Here is a 21,072-nt window from a genome sequence, read left to right as displayed (position 1 = left end):
CTACCGAGTTCTCTGCAAAATTTCGTTGAAATCCGAGTAGTTTTGCCTAATGAGCTAACCAAGACGGTGTGCATAGTGCAAAGGCAGAAGGGGAGTGGATTGTCCTTTCAAAGGAGGGTGACCATACCGATCCCAATGTGCATCTAACCCAATGGGGTGCAATTACCAATTCATGGGTGTGCTAACATCAGCACACCTCTTGTTATAAAAAGACAAAACCGAATTAGGGCAAAGAAAAAAAAAGGAGGCGCCTCATTTTTTTTAGAAAGGGAGAGGGAGAAAGAGATCGCAGAGAGAGGGAGAGAGGGAGGAGGAGCAAGAGGACCGGCCGATTCCCCATCTTCTCCAAACCCTATCTTCATCACCACCATCAGCCACCACCATCATCATCTCCCTCTTCCATTTTTCACTCCACCTCCCAACTTCCATCCTCGGCAATTCGTCTTCCACCTTCGCTCAACCACCTCTAGCCACCACCCTCTCAAACCCACCTCCAAAATCCGACCCAAACCCTCTGAAACCCATTTTCTAAAAAAAAACAGAGAGGAAGAGAGCTCCGACCATCTCCTCCGGCCTCCCCATCACCACTGGTTAGCATCACCATCCTCTTACTCTTTTTCTTCTTCTTAATCTTCTTCTTCTCCTTCTATCCTTTTTCTTCCCAAAGCCCATTTCACCCAAACCCTTCTTCTCCGGTCGGATTCTCACCTCCATTTCCATTAAACCCCCCTTCCTTCTTCACACTTCCATTAAAATCTCTCTCCACCACCATTAACTCCGGCCGTGCTCCGGTCAAGCTCCGGTCAACATCCAAAACCCTCCACCGAGCCACCGTCAGCCACCTCTGTTTCTGCCATCACTCTCACCTCCCTATCAGCCACCTTCTTCTACCTCCAAACCCCTATTCTTTTTACCCTAAGTTCTGCTGCCGCCAACACCAGCAACCACCACCATCGCCACTACCATCCAAGTTCCGATTGGATTTTTAACCCAAACCTACCACCTTCTCCTACCTCTAGCCCTAGACCTCAATCCATCTTCCATCTTCTCTCTGCAACCATTACCGTTCCATCCCCCACAGCTCTATTTCATTAGCCACCTCCTCCATTTCATTCGAGTCACCCTTGTCATCTTAGCCATCACCTTCTCAATGGTGATCCATTTTTTTGAAGAAAAATTCAGAGGGCCAGAGCTTTGGAGGTAAAATCAGAGAGAGAGGGAGGGAGAGCTGCTGTGGAGAAGAAGCTCATTTTCTGTGGAAAAAGAAAATGGGTTTTCCTGATTTAAAAAAAAAAGAAAAAAAAATCTACAAAGAGATCGAGGAGGAAGGTACAATCGAAAGGATCATCGGCATAGCAGGTGTAATGTCTTTCCAAAAATTTTCAATTCTCTTCATTTTCTAGTTCAGGTAAATCCCTGCTATATTACACATGGTTGAATGATTTATGTTCCTTATTTTGTTTGAAGGATTTGATTAACTCCTTGGGCTTAGATGATTTTCATTTTTTTTTTAACAATCAAATGATCTATGTGATTCTACTTTGGTTAAGGGATTTGTTTAGTCCCTGATGTGCGGGTGATTCTCACCTCCTTGAAATGGATTGATTGTTGTAGTGGAATCTTGGCTGAAAGATCGGTTCAGTCCTTAACAGTGGGATGGGGTTCATGTTCTTATAATTGATTTATATTGATTAGTTTTGATTGAAAGACTGGTTCAGTTCTTATGGTGTTCAGTTTTTGATTGATTAGTGTTCATGAATATTACACTGATCAGAAAATAGAATTCATAACCTTGCTTTAAGTCCTAGTGCTTATGTTGTTGATATCAAGTTGAATATGCCTCAATATGTGCATAGTTTATTTGGTTCATTGGTGAGTTAACATATGTAAGTGATATCAAATGGACTGTGTTTCAATGCGTATATACCATAGCTGGTTGCCTGTTCACTGAAATCAAATTCGAGCCATTAGGTGCCAAAATTATGTTCAACTTTGTAGCTGGCATTAAGCTTTGATAATAATGCTATTGGATCATATAAAAAACTCATGGGATTGTCTGGCGAATTGTATGTTGTTTTCCTTTCCTCATGTCAGTGGGTCTAACTTTTGAGAGAAGTTTGTCTTTTAAATTCATTATTTCCTCAACTTCTTATCGGAGTGATACTTGTCTGGGAGAGGTAAGATTAACACTTCATTTCCAAAATAAATTGATTCCTAATTGCTGGTATCAAAATATGTGCATTCGGAGAATACTATCATAAGATGTTGTCTCATATGGTATTCGTTGTCTTCTTTTTGGAAATAGATGATGAGTGTGTGTTTGAAATATCATGTATTAGTAGTTGGCATACGATCAAAATTTGCTTAAGATCCGGCAAGCTCCTATTATCTTTTCCTTTTCTTGGGAGAGCCTAGCTCAGTCATGTAGCGCCCTTGTCATTGTAGGGGGCGATGAAGGCGATAGCCCAAGCCCATCTTTAGGGGACTCGCTCAATCCAAGTAGGGCTCCCCTCTTTTGTTTAGTAGGCCTACCCAACCTTTTGGATTTCTTTTAACCATTTTTTTTAAAAAGAACCCTTCTCTGGGCAATGATAAGGTTACTTGGAGCCCGTCTTTGTGTTTTGTGGCTCACCGTTTTTTGCACTTGAATCTGCACAAGTTCATGTCCCCTGTATGCACTGAAATTTTTACTAATTGAGATTATCATAATCTTTGGATATTTCTAATACTCTTCTTATCTTAAGCATTGAGTTAGGTTCTGAAGATAATAATGAATGGACTGTTCAGGTGAGATTATTTTGAAGCTTATCATATTTGTTTAAATTTTATTTAAATAAATTGTTTTAGGAAAGAAGGAGATCAGATGACTGCTCTATTCGATATTATCGACATGAGTACTGTCTGATTTCAAGGCGGGATTAGAAATATTATCATGTGTATTATGATATCAGATGATTACTTTAGCATCATCTGATTTCATCCCCATATTGGGGTGGTGTTTGTGGTTGGGCATAGAAGTGTTTGATATTGTTTTTTTTGCTTTATTAGGCTATCCAGCGGCTGGTCTGGACTAATTAATGTTGTTTATCATTTTATGATTGCTACAGGTTGTGCACTCTTTAGTTGTAGATCATATTTTGTTGATATTTAATTTGTTTTTATAATAATTGATTGAAAATTTGAGATTATCTGGTATCCTTTTTCCTTTCTCTTTGGTTAGACTAGCACAGTCTTTTGGATTTCTGATTAGATTTCTTTAGACACTATAGCCTGTACTAGGAGACATACTCTGTCTCGTTAGGAAGTCCTCCTTTGGAGGCAAGCCTCATTTTTAGCTTAACCTCAGGGAGGTTGCTTTGATTTTGATAAATGGTGTACCCATAGGAGGCATGCCTTGCCTCATTTAGAGAGTCTTTGACTCATTCGCCTTTTAGGTGGTGTTATAGGAGAGTCTTTGACTCATTTGCCTTTTAGGTGATGTTATAGGAGAGTCTTTGACTCATTTGTCTTTCAGGTGGTGTTATTAAAGAGTTTTTGACTCAATCTTTCTCTTATTGGTTTTTCTAGAGAGTCTTTGACTCATTTATCTTTTAGTTGGTATTAGTGGAGTCTTTGACTCGTGTTTCATTATCTTTTAGAGAGTCTTTGACTCGTCTATTCTTTAGTTGGTGTTAGTGGAGTCTTTAACTCGTGTTTCCTTTTCTTTTAGAGAGTCTTTGACTCATCTATCCTTTAGTTAGTGTTAGTGGAGTCTTTGACTCGTGTTTCATTCTCTTTTAGAGAGTCTTTGACTCGTCTATTCTTTAGTTGGTGTTATTGGAGTCTTTGACTCATGTTTCCTTTTCTTTTAGAGAGTCTTTGACTCATTTGTCCTTTGGATGATTTTGCTGGAGAGTCTTTGACTCGCTCGTCCTTTAGATAGTGTTATTAGAGAGTCTTTGACTTTGTTGTCTTTATTGATCTTGCTGGGAGTCTTTGACTCATTTATCTTCTTTAGTAATTTTTATTAGAGAGTCTTTGACTCATTCGTCATTTGGGTGGTATTATTAGAGAGTCTTTGACTCATTCGTCCTTTTAGTAGTTTTATTAGAAAGTCTTTGACTCTTTTGTCTTTCTTAGCGGTGTTATTAGAGAGTCTTTGACTCATTTGTCCTTTTAGGAATGTTATTAGAGAATCTTTGATTCGTTTACCTTTGCTTTTGATAGTGTTATTTGTTTAGGGGTTTCCCCTGTTTGCCCTAGGGTTTAGCCCTAAGGTTTTGCTTTGTATATTCCCTTAGGTCTTTGACCAAAAGGGTGAAAACTCTTTAAACTTCAAAAACATTTGAAAATATAAAAAACCTTAAAAAATCTAAAGTGTTGAGTGTTTCTTTTAGAAGCGTATTAGGTGAGTTCGATTTTCGAACTACGTTGGCTTGATCCTCTTCCGAGGTACGTAGTGCAGCTTGGGATTTATATCCCAAGTCCAGCCAAACTTTGTAAATAAATGTTTTAACCATTTTTCTTCAAAACCTTGTTTTCAACAAGATCTTCCTCTAGAGTTAGGAGTTTGTCCTAGATAGAGAGTTTTAGAGTTAGGAGTTTGTCTTAGATTTGTTGTGTGCTTGTTTGTGTTTGTTTTAGAGTTAGGGGTTTGTCCTAGAGTTATAGGAGCGCCTCCGTCCGGTCAGTTGGCGATTCACATCGCCGACTGATGACTAGGTCTAGGATACGTTAGTGATCCCATTGTTTTCCTTAGGACACACAGCCTAGTTACACATAGGTTGTAGGAACCACCTGCATTAGCTTAGGGCTAACCTGCATTTAGCTAGGGCATATAGGGTGTCCTAAAATCTACAATTCACTGAAACCTAAATAATCGTTCATGAAACTTTAATAACTAGTCTGGTCTTTTAGATCGAGTCTAGGATAGAGGTCTAGGTGTCTTAGGCATCATAGCTTAGAATAGGTGCGAAGAACTACGTTGCCTTGATTCTCGTGGAGGCGGGGATACGTAGGCTTCTTTGGATGAACATCAGACCATCCAAGGACTCGGGCTAAATCGTTTAGAGTCTTAGGACTTGTTGTGTTGTTATATTGTATATTTTGTTGTTTTTTTTTTCTCTTGTGCAGACCTTATACCTGTAGTTGTAGCATGCATGTGTTCGTCCACCAGAACTTAGACACCAGTTAGGTATGTCACTCATAACCTAGCAATCATTAGGCGACACATCTTTCATTTTATTTTATGGGTGCTTATTATCTTTATCCTCAGGAAATGCATGCTTAGGTAGACGACTCCTGAGGATTGTTCCCATTTCACATGATTTTTGCTCAAAACTCTTCGAGGTTAATAATAAATGGCATAAGAGACCAAGTGTTCGCACTCGGGCGAATTGGGGGCGCTCTTCGGACCTTCTCCATTCGTCACCAGGCACGGACCTTTCGTATCTCTGGTTATCCATTGCAAACAGAGCATTTGTTTTGGTTCCATGGCGTGTCCATGGATGGCGACTCTGAGTTATTTCTAGGTACATCTTGGTTTCGAGCCCTGGCTCCGGATCAGGATGTATCTCTTTCTTTTTATATCGCCACTCATGCTATGCTGTGAGGGTGGCATCCGTTTCGAGAGTTCCTTGGCAGAGCTCTCCTTCACGATTTGGAGATCTTTGAGGATTGCAGGGGGACCTCGCGCCCCTCGCCGCACTCGTCCTCGGATCGGGGTCCACAGTGTCTTTTCCTTTTCTTTTTCATTTTACAATATCAATTTCCTTTTCTTTTTCATTTTACAATATCAATTTCCTTTCCTTTCCTTTCCTTGGAAAACAAATAAACAGAGCCTTAAGGAAAACTAGGTTTTTCATGCCTACTGATTCTATTTTCTTTTCCATTGTATTCAACAAAATAAGAGTTTAAGATGTTTAAAAGTGCATTTTCCATTTCTTTTCTTTTTTCTCTTTTGATCTCTGTTATTTCATTTTCTTTGCATTTTCCATTTCTTTATTTCATTTGACCTGCAATTCCATTTCTTTTCTCCCTTATCATTTATATTCTTTCATTTTTTTTCTGAATATTATATTTCTTTTCTCTATCTTGACCAGCAATTTCCATTTATTTTCTCTCTTTTAATCTCTGTTCTTTCATTTTCTCAACATTTTATATTGTCTTTGTTTTTCTTTTTTCTCTACATTTTCCATTTCTTTCTCTCTATTGATCTCAGCTCCTTCATTTTTCTCTGCATTTTTCAATCCGTTTCCCTCTTTTGATCTCTATTCTTTCATTCTGCATCGAGTATGAGAGAAGGAGAATAATAAGAAGAAATCAACAAAAACATAAAGAAATCGACTATTTGTTCATCTTCTTTTCCATGACTATATTTTTTTTATACAGAGGATGGTAAAATCGAAACCAAACCACACAGTTGTCATATATTTGGGAAGACATTTGAAACCTACAATGCTTGTTTGTCGAACATCGAATCACAACATCAGAAGGTTAAGTTCAAATGCACGAAATGCGATGGAAAATTCGAATCAAAATCAGACTAGCTACAACAAGTGGCAAAATGTTGATACCATCGAAGAAGGTGAAAAGGTAACTGGGGTTCAAGTGTTTCGGTAAGATTTCGAATAGTTGTCCCGAATTCAAGTTGATTATGTTTCGCTTCTTCCTCGGAGAAAGATGATCAAAGAATTCCAAATCATGGTCCTTGTGGATCGTATCATCCGTATAGGATACAAAAAGAAACTCCAGATATTTTATATCTTTCTCTCTGAATGAGATCTCAATTTCAGCTACGGTTTCATTAGATATCTTATAACTAGAATCCCTCTTTTTTACGATCCGATTCCTCCACCACGTGGCAAAATGTCGATACCATCGAAGAAGGTGAAAATGTAAAAGATGAGCTAATAGACAGAAAATTAAGAAAAAGGTTCAATTCCAACAGAAATCAACAAAAAACATAAAGAAATCGACTATTTGTTCATCTTCTTTTCCAAGACTACATTTTTTTATACAGAGGATGGTAAAATACCTAAGCCGCAGAAACCAAAGCCAAACTTTCGTAATATATGCGGGAAGACATTTGAAACCTACAATGCTTCTTTGTCGCACATCGAATCACGACATCAGAAGCTTAAGTTCAAATGCACGAAATGCGATAGAAAATTCAAATGGAAATCAGACTAACTACAACACGTGGCAAAATGTTGATACCGTCAAAGAAGATGAAAAGGTAAAAGATGAGCTAGGAGAGAGAAAATTAAAGAAAAGGTTCAATTTTAACTTTACCTTACGATAGAAAATTCGAGTAAAGTTAAATTCCAGCTACAACACATGTGAAAATGTCGATACCATCGAAGAAGATGAAAAGGTAAAAGATGAACTAAGAGAGAGAAAATTAAGAAAAAAGTTTAATTTCACTTTACCTTAGGCTTCTCTCTTATCAACTCTATTCTATCATTTTCTCTGAATATTCTATTCATTTTCTCTATCTTTACCTGTAATTTCTATTTCTTATCTCTCTTTTAATCTCTGTTCTTTCATTTTCTGTTCTTTCATTTTCTCTGCATTTTATATTTCTTTCTCTCTTTTAATCTTTGTGCTTTCTTTTTTTCTCTGCATTTTCAATTTATTTCTCCCTTTTGATCTCTAATCTTTCATTTTTCTCTGCATTTTCAAATCCTTTTCCCTCTTTTGATATCTTTTCTTTCATTCTGCATCAGGTATGAGAGATGGAGAATAAGAAGAAGAAATCAACAAAAAACATAAAGAGATCGACTATTTGTTCAAGCTGCCGAAACCGAAGCCATACAAGTGCAATATATGTGGCAAGACATTTGAAACCTACAATGCTTGTTTGTCACACATCTAATCACGGCATCAGTAGCTTAAGTTCTAATGCACAAAACGCGGTCAAAAATTCAAATCAAAATCAGAACAGCTACAACACGTGGCAAAATGCCGATACCATCGAAGAAGATGAAAAGGTAAAAGACGAGCTAAGAGTAAGAAAATTAAAAAAAAAAAAAAAGAAGCTTCAATTCCAACTTTACCTTAAGCTTCAATTCCAAATGCACGAAATGCGATAGAAAATTAGAATAAAGTTCAATTCCAGCTACAACAAGTGGCAAAATGTCGATACTATTGAAGAAGATGAAAATGTAAAAGATGAGGTAAGAGAGAGAAAATTAAGAAAAAGGTTCAATTTCACTTTACCTCTCCTCTCTTATCATCTCTATTCTTTCATTTTCTCTATTCATTTTCTTTTTCTTGACTTGCAATTTCCATTTCTTTTTCTTGACCTGCAATTTCCATATCTTATCTTTCTTTTAATCTCTTTCTTTCATTTTCTATGCATTTTATATTTTTCTCTCTCTTATAATCTTGGCTCTTTCTTTTTTCTCTGCATTTTCCATTTATTTTTCTCTTTTGATCTCTGCACTTTCATTTTTCTCTGCATTTTCCAATCTTTTTTCCTCTTTTGATCTCTGTTCTTTCATTCTGCATCGGGTATGAGAGATGGAAAATAAGACATTCAAGCTAATGTTATATTAGAAGTCATTTTGATTGCTTCTCAAGTAGTGTATGTAATGTACCTCTCATGGACGTATGCGTAATGTCTTCCTGCATTTCTATCTTTCGTTTGGTAGAAGGAACAACTTCATGTGGACTGCTTGAACTAGGCAGGGAAAGATGTGTATGGGATGATTCATGTAAAAGACGATCTGAATATGTATGTGATGCTAGGGAGGATGGCATATTTGAAGAAGCTGTGGAATATACATATGTAGAGATTTAAAATTAAATTATTATGATGTCTATATATATAATATAGTAATTTATCATTTATTTTTAATCAAAATGATCGGTACAAATTTAATGGAAACGTTTTGAGACTCTTGGGTTTTAGATATGGATTTAATGGGAAGCATTTTGACAATCATGAGCAGTCATATATATATATATATATATATATATATATATATATATATATATATATATATATAGAGAGAGAGAGAGAGAGAGAGAGAGAGAGAGAGAGGAAAGTGAAGCTACACCGCCGGCTTAAAATACAATGGGCCCACATTGTTTTGGTGATCCAAAGAATTCATTTGATTGGCCCTCACATAGATAGGGTGTCCACCAAAAATCAGCTCCATAGGATCATCCCAACCCTACGATTTGTGGAGGCAAAAATGAACATGTAAAAACCTTCACAAATTTGTCCATTTTTGCCTCCACAGTTTGAAGGGTTGGGATGATCCTATGGAGCTGATTTTTCGTGGACACCCTATCTATGTGAGGGCCAATCAAATGAATGGTTTTGATCACCAAAACAATGTGGGCCCATTGTATTTTAAGCCGGCGGTGTAGCTAAGTTAGCTACACCGGCGGTGTAGCTTCACTTTCCTCATATATATATATATATATATATATATATATATATGATGGCACTGTAAAAGGAACATAATCAAATATGAGCCACAGACAGAAAAATCAAATGGAATCGATTTCTATAGGGAAATACTTGTGCACTACACATACAATAGAGATCCAAGAGAAATGAAGTGACTGGACGGAGAAAATGGCATTCTAAATTTTTTCAGGCGAAAATTTGAAAAAGCTTTCATTAATAAAATGGTCCTCAAAATCCACTTTTCATAACAAATAGTGAGAATTCACTCATTCCAAATAAAAGAACAAATATTTGTTAAATTTATTTGCATGTTCACTTCTAATAGATTTTGTCTCTTCCATGAATTAGCATAAATCTTTGAAGATTTTATCCATTTTTGAGTCATTGAAAATGGAGAGGGCATGCTATCAGATGTAGCTTTAAAGGAGACCCAAAGGAAGGATGTCAAATGGATCCTGGAATAGTTAAGTGCAGGATGTTTTGGGAAGGCAAGGTCGAAAAGATTTGGAAGACGATACGATTAAGTAACACGGAGTTTTGAATAAGTGAACCGATTTATAGGAAAAATCAAAATGAACGGTATAGATTTAATGGAAACGTTTTGAGACTCTTGGCTTTTAGGTATGGATTAATGGGAAGCATTTTGACAATCGTGACAAGATATCTACGGTGGAAAGTGGAAGAGACACATGTTTTAGAGTTTTTGGGGAGGAACTGTCCACGTCAGAAAAATCAAAAGAAAGGAAAAATATATTGGTAATCGCAGTTGGAAAAAAGGGTATGACTTTTGCTATAAAAAAAACCCATAAAAGTGCACCAAGATATATTGGTATAAAATTAGATATGAATATGTATAAAATAAGAAACAAAGAGAGAAAATGGTGTACCTTGGACGGTGATATCTAAGCTTGACTAGACCTGGCAAAAAGTGACCCGGACCCGTGGGTCCACCCGGCTCGCCGGTAAATTCCGGGTCCGGGTCACCAATCTGTGACCCGTTTGAAATTGACACTTGTTCAGGGCAGAAGGGTAAACTAACTAATACCCAAGCTCCAACTATAAATAGCCTTCAAAGGCTCAAAGGTGAGCGGTTCTGATTCCAAAATTACCATCCTTGATATTTGATCCATCGGCAGCTCCTCAAAAAGCGAGCTGCTGTTGAATCATACATCAAGGATGGGATGATAAGTACGTGTTCATAAGGCCATTCATCATATGATTTCTCATATCTTGCACTGCCTTGTTTTAATAATACACTTCTCCCTTTACTCATGCTTTTCCAATTAGTTAGTTCTGAAAGGCTGTTACAACCTCACCTACAACTCCTATAAAAAGCTATGGGCAATCACAAATAGAAAAGTGTTTAATAAAGAAAAAAGTGTCATTATCAGAACAAGGGAATATGAAATATCATCTCCCTGTTTTGGTTGAGTCACTATTCACGGAAGGATGATTCACCTTATGTAGAGAATAAAACAAGTCAGGTCTTATCATACTTTGAATTTGGGATTATCTCGACTACTTTTCAAAAGCAATTGTGCAGCCAATCTTTTTCCACCAGTGAATTGCCATCCCATATGAATTAAAGGAACAAGACAAAGTCAGTTATGAAGTAGGGCTTCTCCTTTGAAAAAAAGGGGCTGCAAAAATGACTTCCTTCGAAATTGCCTTGAAATACCCTTTTAAATTTAAATATAAGGAAAGAGGAAGTCTAAACCTAAGGGCGCCTTGTATAAATGAGATGAAAGGGTGCCCCCATTGGTTCAAAGTCACCGAAGTGCATTTATAATAGCACCAAAAATGTAAAAGTCAGAGGCATTAAATGCACTTTGGCAACTTCGAACCAATGGGGCGGCCTGTCATCTTATTTATGCAAGGTCGCCCTTCAGTTTAGACTTCATGGAAAAGAAAGAAGGGCTGCTTTCGATGACCCACAAAGAGACTTGTAATTCCTTACCCAGACTTTATTAAGGTTGATTAATAATAGGCTTTAAATGTTCCTTTGAAAGAATCTCGCCAACTCTCCACCCTATAACCACCTACTTTACCAGCATCCAAACATATTCGTCCTTAGGGTGGGGAGTCCCTAGGGTGGGGAGTTGGCGAGATTCTTTCAAAGAAATGAACATTTAAGCCTATCATTAATCAACTTTAATAACGTCTAGGCAAGGAATTCCTATTCTATTTGTTGGTGGTGGAAAGCATTCCTTCCATGTTTTTCACACATTTCAGTGACTTGACATTTGCTTTTACATAAAATTAAGTTAAAATTACATTTACACCCCTCCTCTAGTTTCTGACATATCCACTTCCACCCCTATAGTTTAAAACGTGATAAATACACTCCTCTAGTTTCAATTTGTTTAAGGTTTGCCCTCTCCGCTGAAGGTTCGTCCATAGATTGAAGGGTTAGGATGATCCGAGCTGATTTTTTGGGCACACCCTATCTATGTCAGGACCCATCAAATGAACGCTTTGGATCATCCAAATAATGTGGGCCCATACCCGAATCCAAACACTACCAAGAAATCATCCAAATAATGTGGGCCCACATTGTTTGGATGATCCAAAGCGTTCATTTGATGGGCCCTGACATAGATAGGGTGTGCCTAAAAAATCAGCTCCATCAGATCATCCTAACCCTTCAATCTATGGATGAACCTTCAGCTGAGGGGGCCTACCTTAAACAAATTGAAACTACAGGGGTGTATTTGTCACGTTTTAAACTATAAGGATGGAAGTGGATGTGTCATAAACTAGAGGGAGTGTAAATACAATTTTCCCTAAAATTAGAAGGGTATTTCAAGGCAATTTAGAAGGAAGTCATTTTGCGACCCTCTTTTTCAAAAGAGAAGCACTACTTCATAGCTGAATTTGTCTCATTCATTTAAGCCAATAAGGTGAATCATCCTTTAAGGACAATAATTCACCAAGAATAGTGCTCAAGCAAAATAGGGGACTGATAGTTCATATTCCCTTGCCAATATTGTCAGAGGTATGTGCGATTGATTTTAGCATTTAACTTGCGAATAGATGCTCTAATAATAAGAAGGTGGCTCTTATTGGCACCCATAAGTTTTGACAGTTCCACCCCTGCTAGTTTGTCTCATGTAATTCTCATGTTTTGACTTCCCTTGTAACATATTCCTCTCTGTTTGGTCACTTTTCCATAAGTTTTGGAATTTTATATGGATCTTTTAATATCAAACTGCTTGATCCCGGATTTTTTTTTGGATGGGTCAAGGGTTTGATGGTCCAAAAACCCATAAAAAATCCACTTTCCACTTTTTTTTCCTAAGACTCTCAGCTTCCGGTCTATATGGATTATTATTGGTCGGACTTTAAAGAACAGTGGGAATTAGATACCCACGTGATTTACACTCCCACTTGATTAAGTCAATTTATTGCTTCAGTACGAGCAGCTCTATGATTAATCTAATTGGATGCCACAAAAACTCAAAGAAAAATTATAAGCTCTCAAAGAAAACTTTTCTACAATTTATAGTTTTCCCATGTTTCTGTGCAAATGAGTTCTGAATCTGATATGGGCTGTTGCTGCCTTGATTTTCTAGGGTCTGTACTTCATCAGAAAGTAAAGTGAAGAATTGGCAAGTGTCAGTTTTTGTCCCTTGAAAATTGAAGAATGTTCTGATTTGTTGGGGTTTAAGTGTGGAGAAGGTTGCTAATTCCTGGAGAAACTCTCTCCTTCATTTTAGTTTTTCTTGAGCAGTCTTTGAAAACCCACTTACATGTTGCTTTTCTTTAGGTTTTATCTTTTATGGGTTGTTGAAAATTTTGTTTTTTTGTATCTGTTTAGTAGCAGAAGTGCTTTATGTGGACAATTGGAGCCTGATTTTGAATCCAAGGTGTCTTAAGTTAGATAAAGTCCTCTTGTTATTTTTCTGGGCATTTAGAAGCCTCAACTGTTGATTCAAGCTTGATGCAAGAGTTAGGTTTTAGGATAAGATAATTGGTTTCTTAAAGGTTTGATCATGGGACATGTTCTTGTATCACTGTTACTTTTGATTTTGGGCATGATTGGTTGTATCAACTGTGAAAGGCCTAAAGTTGTGAATATTGGTGCTATTTTCACTTTTGATTCGGTCATCGGGAGAGTTGCGAAGAAGGCTATTGAGACCGCGGTCGCTGATATCAATGATAATTCAAGTGTCCTCGGGGGCACCAAACTGAGTTTAATCATGCGGGACTCGAATTGTAGTGTTTTCATGGGATCCATTGAAGGTAACTCATTTCGCGTCCACATACTTTTTGCGTTAAAGTTTCGAATTCTTGCTTAGGCTTTGATTGCAATGTGCTGTGTTGAATGCCTAGGCTTTGTTTTCAATGTGCTGTGTTGAATCACAATTTATTCTTATTGTTTATCACAACAATTGAAGATGAATTATAGTGAAGCTCCTTATTTGGCTCGTGCAGGAGTTAAGAGAGCCCACTTGGAGTTATTTGATTTCCTTCTTGACTGTCTGTTGTTCTTGTTTTGCTTTGGTTTGTTGTTGTTTCGGGTTTGCAAATACAGATGTGGCACCTGATAATTAATAGTCTCTGTTGAAGAAATAATTAAAACATAAATTAGTAGTGAAGGTAATGAAAGCTTATCAGTTTTATAATCAAGGAGTACAGGTTATTGATTGAATTGGGTCTGTGAATGAGTTATAATTGAGATAGATTCTATAAAATTTGAAACTCTATTGTTTCTTCTTATACTTGGATTCTTTTGACAGTTTGTTTCCACAAGAATCTGATCCCTGACAAATTGTTGCTACGATAGTTTAGGTCTTTAGTTTACCTCTCTTTTCTTCATAATGCTGTGAGTTGAAGTTGTTATTGTTGTTTTGGTCTTGTTATGTTTAACCTTGTAGAAAGAACTGTTTTTATTTCACTGATCTTTGTCTTGTTATATGAAACTTATACTAGGTACCTGACCTGTAGGAACCAATTATGAGTTAGACTCCAACTCCAGGACTAGGTTTTGATGACTGGGCCAAGTCAATCCACTGTTACTTGTTTTTCACTCACGGAGCTCTTACTCCAGGCAACGTGGCTCATTTACCACCCAAGTTGGCAAGGGGCGTCAAGATTTAACTTTCCCAGTTTTAAAGTTATGCTCACTATATTAAATGAATTCACTTTCTCAGCTGCAACCATGGTGTTACAAATTAAAGTCGGTAAATTTATCTCTTATCAATTCTATTTTTTCAAAAGCTTGCAACTCATTACAGAGAGAGAGAGAGAGAGAGAGAGAGAGAGAGAGAGAGAGAGAGGAATGATCCTATGCTTCCTGTATGCATCATACTACCATGCTTCCAAGCTCTACCATACACATGGGGCACACCTTGATTGAGAGGAAGCATTCAGCTAATAGATTCCATCTTAGATTGAGTAGATCCCAAAATTCAACCACTTTTACCACGTATTAAAGTGCTGTTGTTGTTCAATGAATCTGGACCGTTGTATATTCCCTTTTTGCATTGCCATTTTTTAATGGATCTTGATCAGATATGTTTGTAATACAATGTATAGTGAGAGTACATAGATAAACAGGAAAAATACATGATGCTGACTGATTTAAAATCTGCCTGCAGTATTTCAGCTACTTGAGGAAGGTGCAGTGGCCATAATTGGCCCACAATCCTCTGCAGTAGCTCATATGATGTCTTTTATTGCTAATGGACTACAAGTACCACTTGTATCCTTTGCCGCAACAGATTCAACACTCTCTGCCCATCAATTCCCTTATTTCCTCCGCACAACTCCCAGTGATTCTTACCAGATGGCTGCTATGGCAGATTTAATCACTTACTATGAGTGGCGACAGGTCATTGCCATCTTTGTGGATGATGATTACGGGAGGAACGGGATATCCCTTTTAGGCGATTTACTTGCAAAGAAAATGTATAAGATCTCATATGAAATAGCATTGCCTGTTCAAGCTAGTCACAACCAAATCATGAATTTGGTGGATAAATCCAAATTGATTGGGCCACGAGTTTATGTTGTACATGTTAGTCCTGACTCTGGACTTAAAATTTTCACTATAGCTCAACATCTTCAAATGATGACTAATGAATATGTATGGCTTACAACTGATTGGCTGTGTGCTGCTCTAGATTCCTCTAAACCCATTGGCCTTACCTCACTGAATTTTCTTCAGGGAGTAGTTGGTTTTCGCCAACTGACTCCACAGTCGGACCAGAAAAAGGCTTTTGAGTCTAGGTGGAGCGAATTTCACAGGAAAGGGATAGTAAATTTTGAATTGAATGCATATGGACTTTATGCATATGATACAGTTTGGGTAATTGCACATGCTATCAATGAGTTTCTTAATGATGCTGGAAATATCTCATTCTCTTCTAGTAATAAACTACCTGATTTGGAAGGGACAGAGCTGCCGCTGGGAAAGCTCAGAGTCTTTGATGGTGGGAAACTACTACTTGAGAAATTACAGCAGACAAACTTCACAGGTTTAACAGGTCCAATTCAATTTGATTCAGATCGGAATCTCGTCAATAGTGCTTATGAAGTTATTAATGTTGATCGCGCCATGATTCGTAGGATTGGTTACTGGTCTAGTTATTCAGGTCTGTCAGTTTCATTCCCTGAGATTTTGTCTGGGAATATAGAACGCAATATCAGTCTGAATCAGCAGCTCAACACTGCCACATGGCCTGGTGGAAAGGTAGAGAAGCCACGTGGTTGGGTGATTGCGGACAAAGAAAGGCCGCTGAGGATTGGAGTACCCAAGAGAGCTAGTTTTGTTGAATTTGTGACAGAAACAAATGACACCCATTTAATAAAAGGATACTGTATTGATGTGTTTAATGCTGCACGGAAGTTAGTTCCATATGAGGTTCCATATGAGTTTGTTCCTTTTGGGGATGGCCAAGTCAATCCCAGTTACAATGCGCTGGTGAATAACGTTGCAGAAAATGTAAGTACTTACTAGTGACCACTTTAATTGGTTTCTAACAAGGGTAAAGTCAATCTCCTTTTCATTTTCTTTATGTTATTGAGATATTCCTTTTTGCGATTTGTTTGTTAGGTGTTTGATGCAGCTGTTGGGGACATTACCATTACCCCAAACCGCACACGAAATGTGGATTTCACTCAGCCGTACATTTCCACAGGTCTTGTCATAGTGGCTCCCATCAGAAGTACAAAGTCAAGTGCATGGTTTTTTCTCAAGCCTTTCTCGTGGGAAATGTGGTGTGTAACTGGAGCATTCTTCTTCTTTATTGGAGTTGTTATTTGGATTCTTGAGCATCGGGTAAACGAAGATTTCCGCGGCCCGCCTAGGCGACAACTCATAACTATGATCTTGTAAGTCTTTCTTAGTGTTCACATGAAAATGGATTCCATAGTTCATCACATCTATTTATAGTCAGGTTGCTTGGTATGGATTTTATTTTTATTTTTTTGATGAAACTGTATAGCTTTCTGACTTTGGCTTCTGTTGACATTCATCTTCTCATTTGAAATGGAAAAGTTAATTTTGGATTATAGGATCTTTGATTTGCATTGATACTCATGTTTCATTTGAAAATAGGGAAATTGTTTTAGTAGTGTTGAGGTTCTTATTGACACTGATATTCATTTCCCATTTGAAATAGATCTGGAGATTTAGAATCTTGATCCAGTTTTCTACAAGGGAGCGAGGATTTATAGAAAACTCAGTGGTGAAATGCATGTTTCCCCTACCATTCAAAAATAGAAAAATAATAATAACAAAATCCATGTTTCCCCATTCACTGATACGACATTTACAGTACACAGTGTTTCTTTGGTTAATAAAACCTATGATGTCATCTTCACTTTCTAGCCTGTTAAAGATATGAATAATATATGATTCTAACTTTTGTTTATTGGGATAAGTACTTACCTGTAATTCCCGAGCTTCAGAAAAATGAAGATTCTCAGAGAACATACACAGAGTCAACATACATGGGAATCCGCTTGTTCAAATATTAAGTTCACTCTTTGGCATAACCTTCATCAGCACCTCCTTTAGTGGCCCTGTTAGTTGATCATGTATAAAGGGGTATATAATACAATATTTGCTGTAATAATGCAAATAAAACCATATGCGTCGAATGTGGTACGCCTCATGTATATTCACCTGATAAGGAGACAAACGTCCAAACCTTGGACACAAAGTCGTCTAATAAAATGAGCTTCTTGATACACAACATTGTAGTGAGACTGAACTGATTTTCTTTTTCTTGAGTTGGTTTATTTTCTTTTCATTAGATTACCCATTAGTATTTATAAGTTGTTGTCCTGGCATGAATAGTACTGTACATCTTTGGGCTAGCTGGGTCTTTTGGAAACTAAATTTTTGGCTTGCTGTAACTATATCTACCCTACCTAAACTAAACAAATCTTTTGATGAAGCTGCTTTGGCAGTTAAGGTTGCCACTGCTTTCCTAATAGCATTGGATAAATCTATTAGCACTTGAATTGTGCTGAAAAACCGAGAAGTACCTTCTCGAATAAGGATCAAACACGATTTGCAGCAAACACCAAGAAAACGATGCAAAGAAACACAATCACAGAAGAAAACACGAGATTAACGTGGTTCATCAGTGTGCCTACGCCCACGGGAGAAGAAGTTTCACTATTTTGGTCTTAGGGTTACAGACTCTTCTTCGCCAAGAAAACACAAAGGAAATCTCACAATCCCGTAACCCTAACATGTGGCTTATATATCAATGCCACTACATGAAGAAATTTACTGAAATACCCCTTTAGTGAAACATAAAAAATAAATTTTCCTTCTAGGGTGCTGTCCTGGAAACCCCGGCAGCGGCGCGCCCGAACTCAACCTGTGTGTTTATTGCGCACATTAGTCCGCCAGGGTCATGTATAATGCCAGAATACAAGACATCTGCACAACCAATTGTTTAAAAGTCTAGTTTACTTTGAAGATTATTTTGTCCTTTTTTTATTTTCTTCTTATTCTTGCATGCCTAAGGGCATTTCTGCAAGTTAATATTACCTTAATGGGTGATCTGTAAGACTTCATTCATATGGAAAGAAATACTTGGTCCCTCCCACAACCAACACAAAATTCATCGACTTTCAGTCTAGTTTAAGGAAAGCTAAAGAGCATAGATTGCTTCTGATGTGATATAGTGAGATAATTTCTGCTGTAAACTCTTGATAATTGTTCCTTATAAATAGAAGTGCAATCAGAGGCCAAAAGGACTATTTGTATGAATTTACTGGTGTAAGTTATAAACATCCTCCTATAATCTAGGCCAACATTAGGTTACCCACGACTAAACCTGGTGACTAAGTGCATCATACATCAATAATCAGTCATCAATGTACCCCTGGTCCATCTGCCTAACATCTAAAATTTTATTTTTTTGAAATATTGCCCAACATCTATACATGCAGCAGTTGCATGTAAAGACATGCCTCTGCTGATACAACAAATGAGGGAACATGCTCATTGTAAATTGGCAACTAGGAAGGTTTTGATTTATTATTTTTCTTAAAAAATGTGCAGCATATAGTTTGTTTTGAAACATCCAGGGAACTAGAATACTCGTAATATCATTAGATTGCCCAGACACCAAAATTCAAAGATGTTTTTGATATTTTACGTGAGACTTGGTAGTGGCAATGGTAGAATGGTTTATAGAAAGGTTATCATCCTCCGGACGCTTGATATTGAGTGTAGAGAATGGGTCTGTCACTTATTTTGAGGTTTTCCAGTAACATACCAAAGAACAATTTCCTCTTTTTTGAAAAAGAAATTTCCATCAATAGAACATTTAAATAGGACTTGAGGAACTTTAAGATCATTATGGGTTGGTTAGCCTTTGGAATTTTGGGTATTTACGGTCTCGTGGAATACTATTTTGATTGATGAGTTTTAAGTGCTTCTATTCTTGAACTCAAACTTACGTTTTATGGAATCTTTAGCATCTAATTTCACTCCATTATTTTCAATTGCAGGTTTAGCTTCTCAACACTGTTTAAGTCACAACGTAAGCAAACTACAGACACTGTTTAACTCGCTATGCTTATTGTGGGAACCTCATATAGATGTAAATTGCACAGATAAAGTATTAAAACTATAAATGATTTAAATCCTAACAGTACGGTTTCATGACATAAATAAATTGCAGAAGAAGCTACTTTGAGCACACTTGGCCGCATGGTGATGATGGTTTGGCTATTCCTATTGATGGTGATCACATCGAGCTACACTGCAAGCTTGACATCTATTCTTACAGTCCAACAATTGTCATCACCCATCACGGGGATTGATAGCTTGATAGCAAGCAACCAACGTATTGGATATCAAGTGGGATCTTTTGCTCATAGCTATCTGACTGAAAGTCTTAGCATACCTGAATCAAATCTTGTTTCGCTTCCCACCCCAGAAGCTTATGAAAGAGCATTGCTAGATGGACCCACCAATGGAGGTGTAGCAGCAATTGTGGATGAGCTTCCATATATTGAGCTGTTTCTGCGTAAGCCGGGTGATTTTGGCATTGTCGGTCAGGAGTTTACCAAGAGTGGATGGGGATTTGTAAGTAAACTTGCTCCATTCCCATCTGCACATGCACACATATAGACACACACACACATATGCATGCATGCATGTATGCACACACACACATTCATGCATACATGCACGTTTGCTTATTTGTGTGTATGTGCACATAAATGCATACATAGACAAATATGTACATGTGTATTATGCGTAAATTGGTCAATAGAAGATAGTTTTGATAAATTAAAAGAATTTGCCATTACCATGGGTCTTTGGGTGTACACATGCTTAAGTGTATATGTGTATATCAAGTCATGCATACATACATAAGTACTTGCTTTTATTCTGTATAAGTTGATAAATGGAAGAGTGTGAATTAGAAAAAATTTCAAATGTCATGTGACTTTGTTTAACTCCTCCTTAAAGGTCTGTCTCTTTATAGTGAAGAGCTTTAAATGTATTGCTGTTTTCTAGGTCCATTGAATGTTCATCCCATTTTTCTTTATATCTTGATTCCTATTCCTTTCCAATTCTATAATTTATTTATTTTTAAATGACAGGGTTTCCAGAAGGGTTCTCCACTTGCAATTGACATGTCTACAGCGATTCTAAGACTTTCAGAGAAGGGTGACCTTCAGAAGATTCATGACAAGTGGTTTTGTGATGGAATTTGTGCTACACAAAATACACACAAATCTGAACCTAACCAGCTCCATGTAAGAAACTTCTGGGGACTGTTCCTTGTTTGTGGGATTGTTTCCATTGTTTCCCTTTTTGTGTTTCTACTACGAGCAATCCGCCAGTTTGTTCGCTATAACTGGAAACAAAGAGACCCTTCTTCCACTTTGGAGATATCAAGAACTGGATGTTCCCAATCTGTTTATCGCTTTTTTGACTTCATTGATGAGAAAGAAGAAGCTATAAAGAAAATTTTCAAGCAGCATGAGAACACTCAACCTCAGGTCAGCTGAATGATTGTGCAACTATGCCCATGGTTGTGATCCACCTGTTTCTGTTGCCGCACAAGGAAAGTTCTGCTAAAATAATATTGTATTTACATCGGGTTTTAAGCTGATTTTGATTTTGAAAAGGCCTGTAAAATGTGTCTCGCCTTTTGTATATATGTGATGATGTACGTAGCTTTTGATGA

The 21,072-nt window shown here is 37.3% G+C and overlaps 1 protein-coding gene across 1 annotated transcript; it reads left to right on the top strand.

The window, feature by feature from the left end:
• The first annotated feature begins 12,615 nt into the window (after window positions 1-12,615).
• Window positions 12,616-21,072, top strand: LOC143884067 (glutamate receptor 3.7-like). Its single transcript, XM_077387443.1, has 6 exons — window positions 12,616-13,642; window positions 15,001-16,346; window positions 16,458-16,735; window positions 19,379-19,410; window positions 19,552-19,958; window positions 20,483-21,072. Exons 1-6 carry the CDS (start codon window positions 13,393-13,395, stop codon window positions 20,891-20,893), a joined length of 2,724 nt encoding a protein of 907 aa, XP_077243558.1. The 5' UTR covers window positions 12,616-13,392; the 3' UTR covers window positions 20,894-21,072.

The sequence above is a fragment of the Tasmannia lanceolata genome, unplaced genomic scaffold (assembly GCF_043159265.1).
Source record: "Tasmannia lanceolata isolate RefF3 unplaced genomic scaffold, GAP_Taslan_0.1 ptg000008l, whole genome shotgun sequence".
Taxonomy (NCBI): Eukaryota; Viridiplantae; Streptophyta; class Magnoliopsida; order Canellales; family Winteraceae; genus Tasmannia; species Tasmannia lanceolata.
The sequence above is the reverse complement of the archived record's forward strand: the minus strand, read 5'-3'. Positions and strand labels throughout refer to the sequence as shown.

Bases quoted from the DNA above. Each gene is read 5' to 3' on its own strand.
- LOC143884067 (XM_077387443.1), top strand. From the start codon at position 13,393: ATGGGACATGTTCTTGTATCACTGTTACTTTTGATTTTGGGCATGATT. The intron at 13,643-15,000 runs GTAACTCATTTC...ATCTGCCTGCAG, and splicing joins TTTCATGGGATCCATTGAAG to TATTTCAGCTACTTGAGGAA. The intron at 16,736-19,378 runs GTAAGTCTTTCT...TTTCAATTGCAG, and splicing joins CAACTCATAACTATGATCTT to GTTTAGCTTCTCAACACTGT.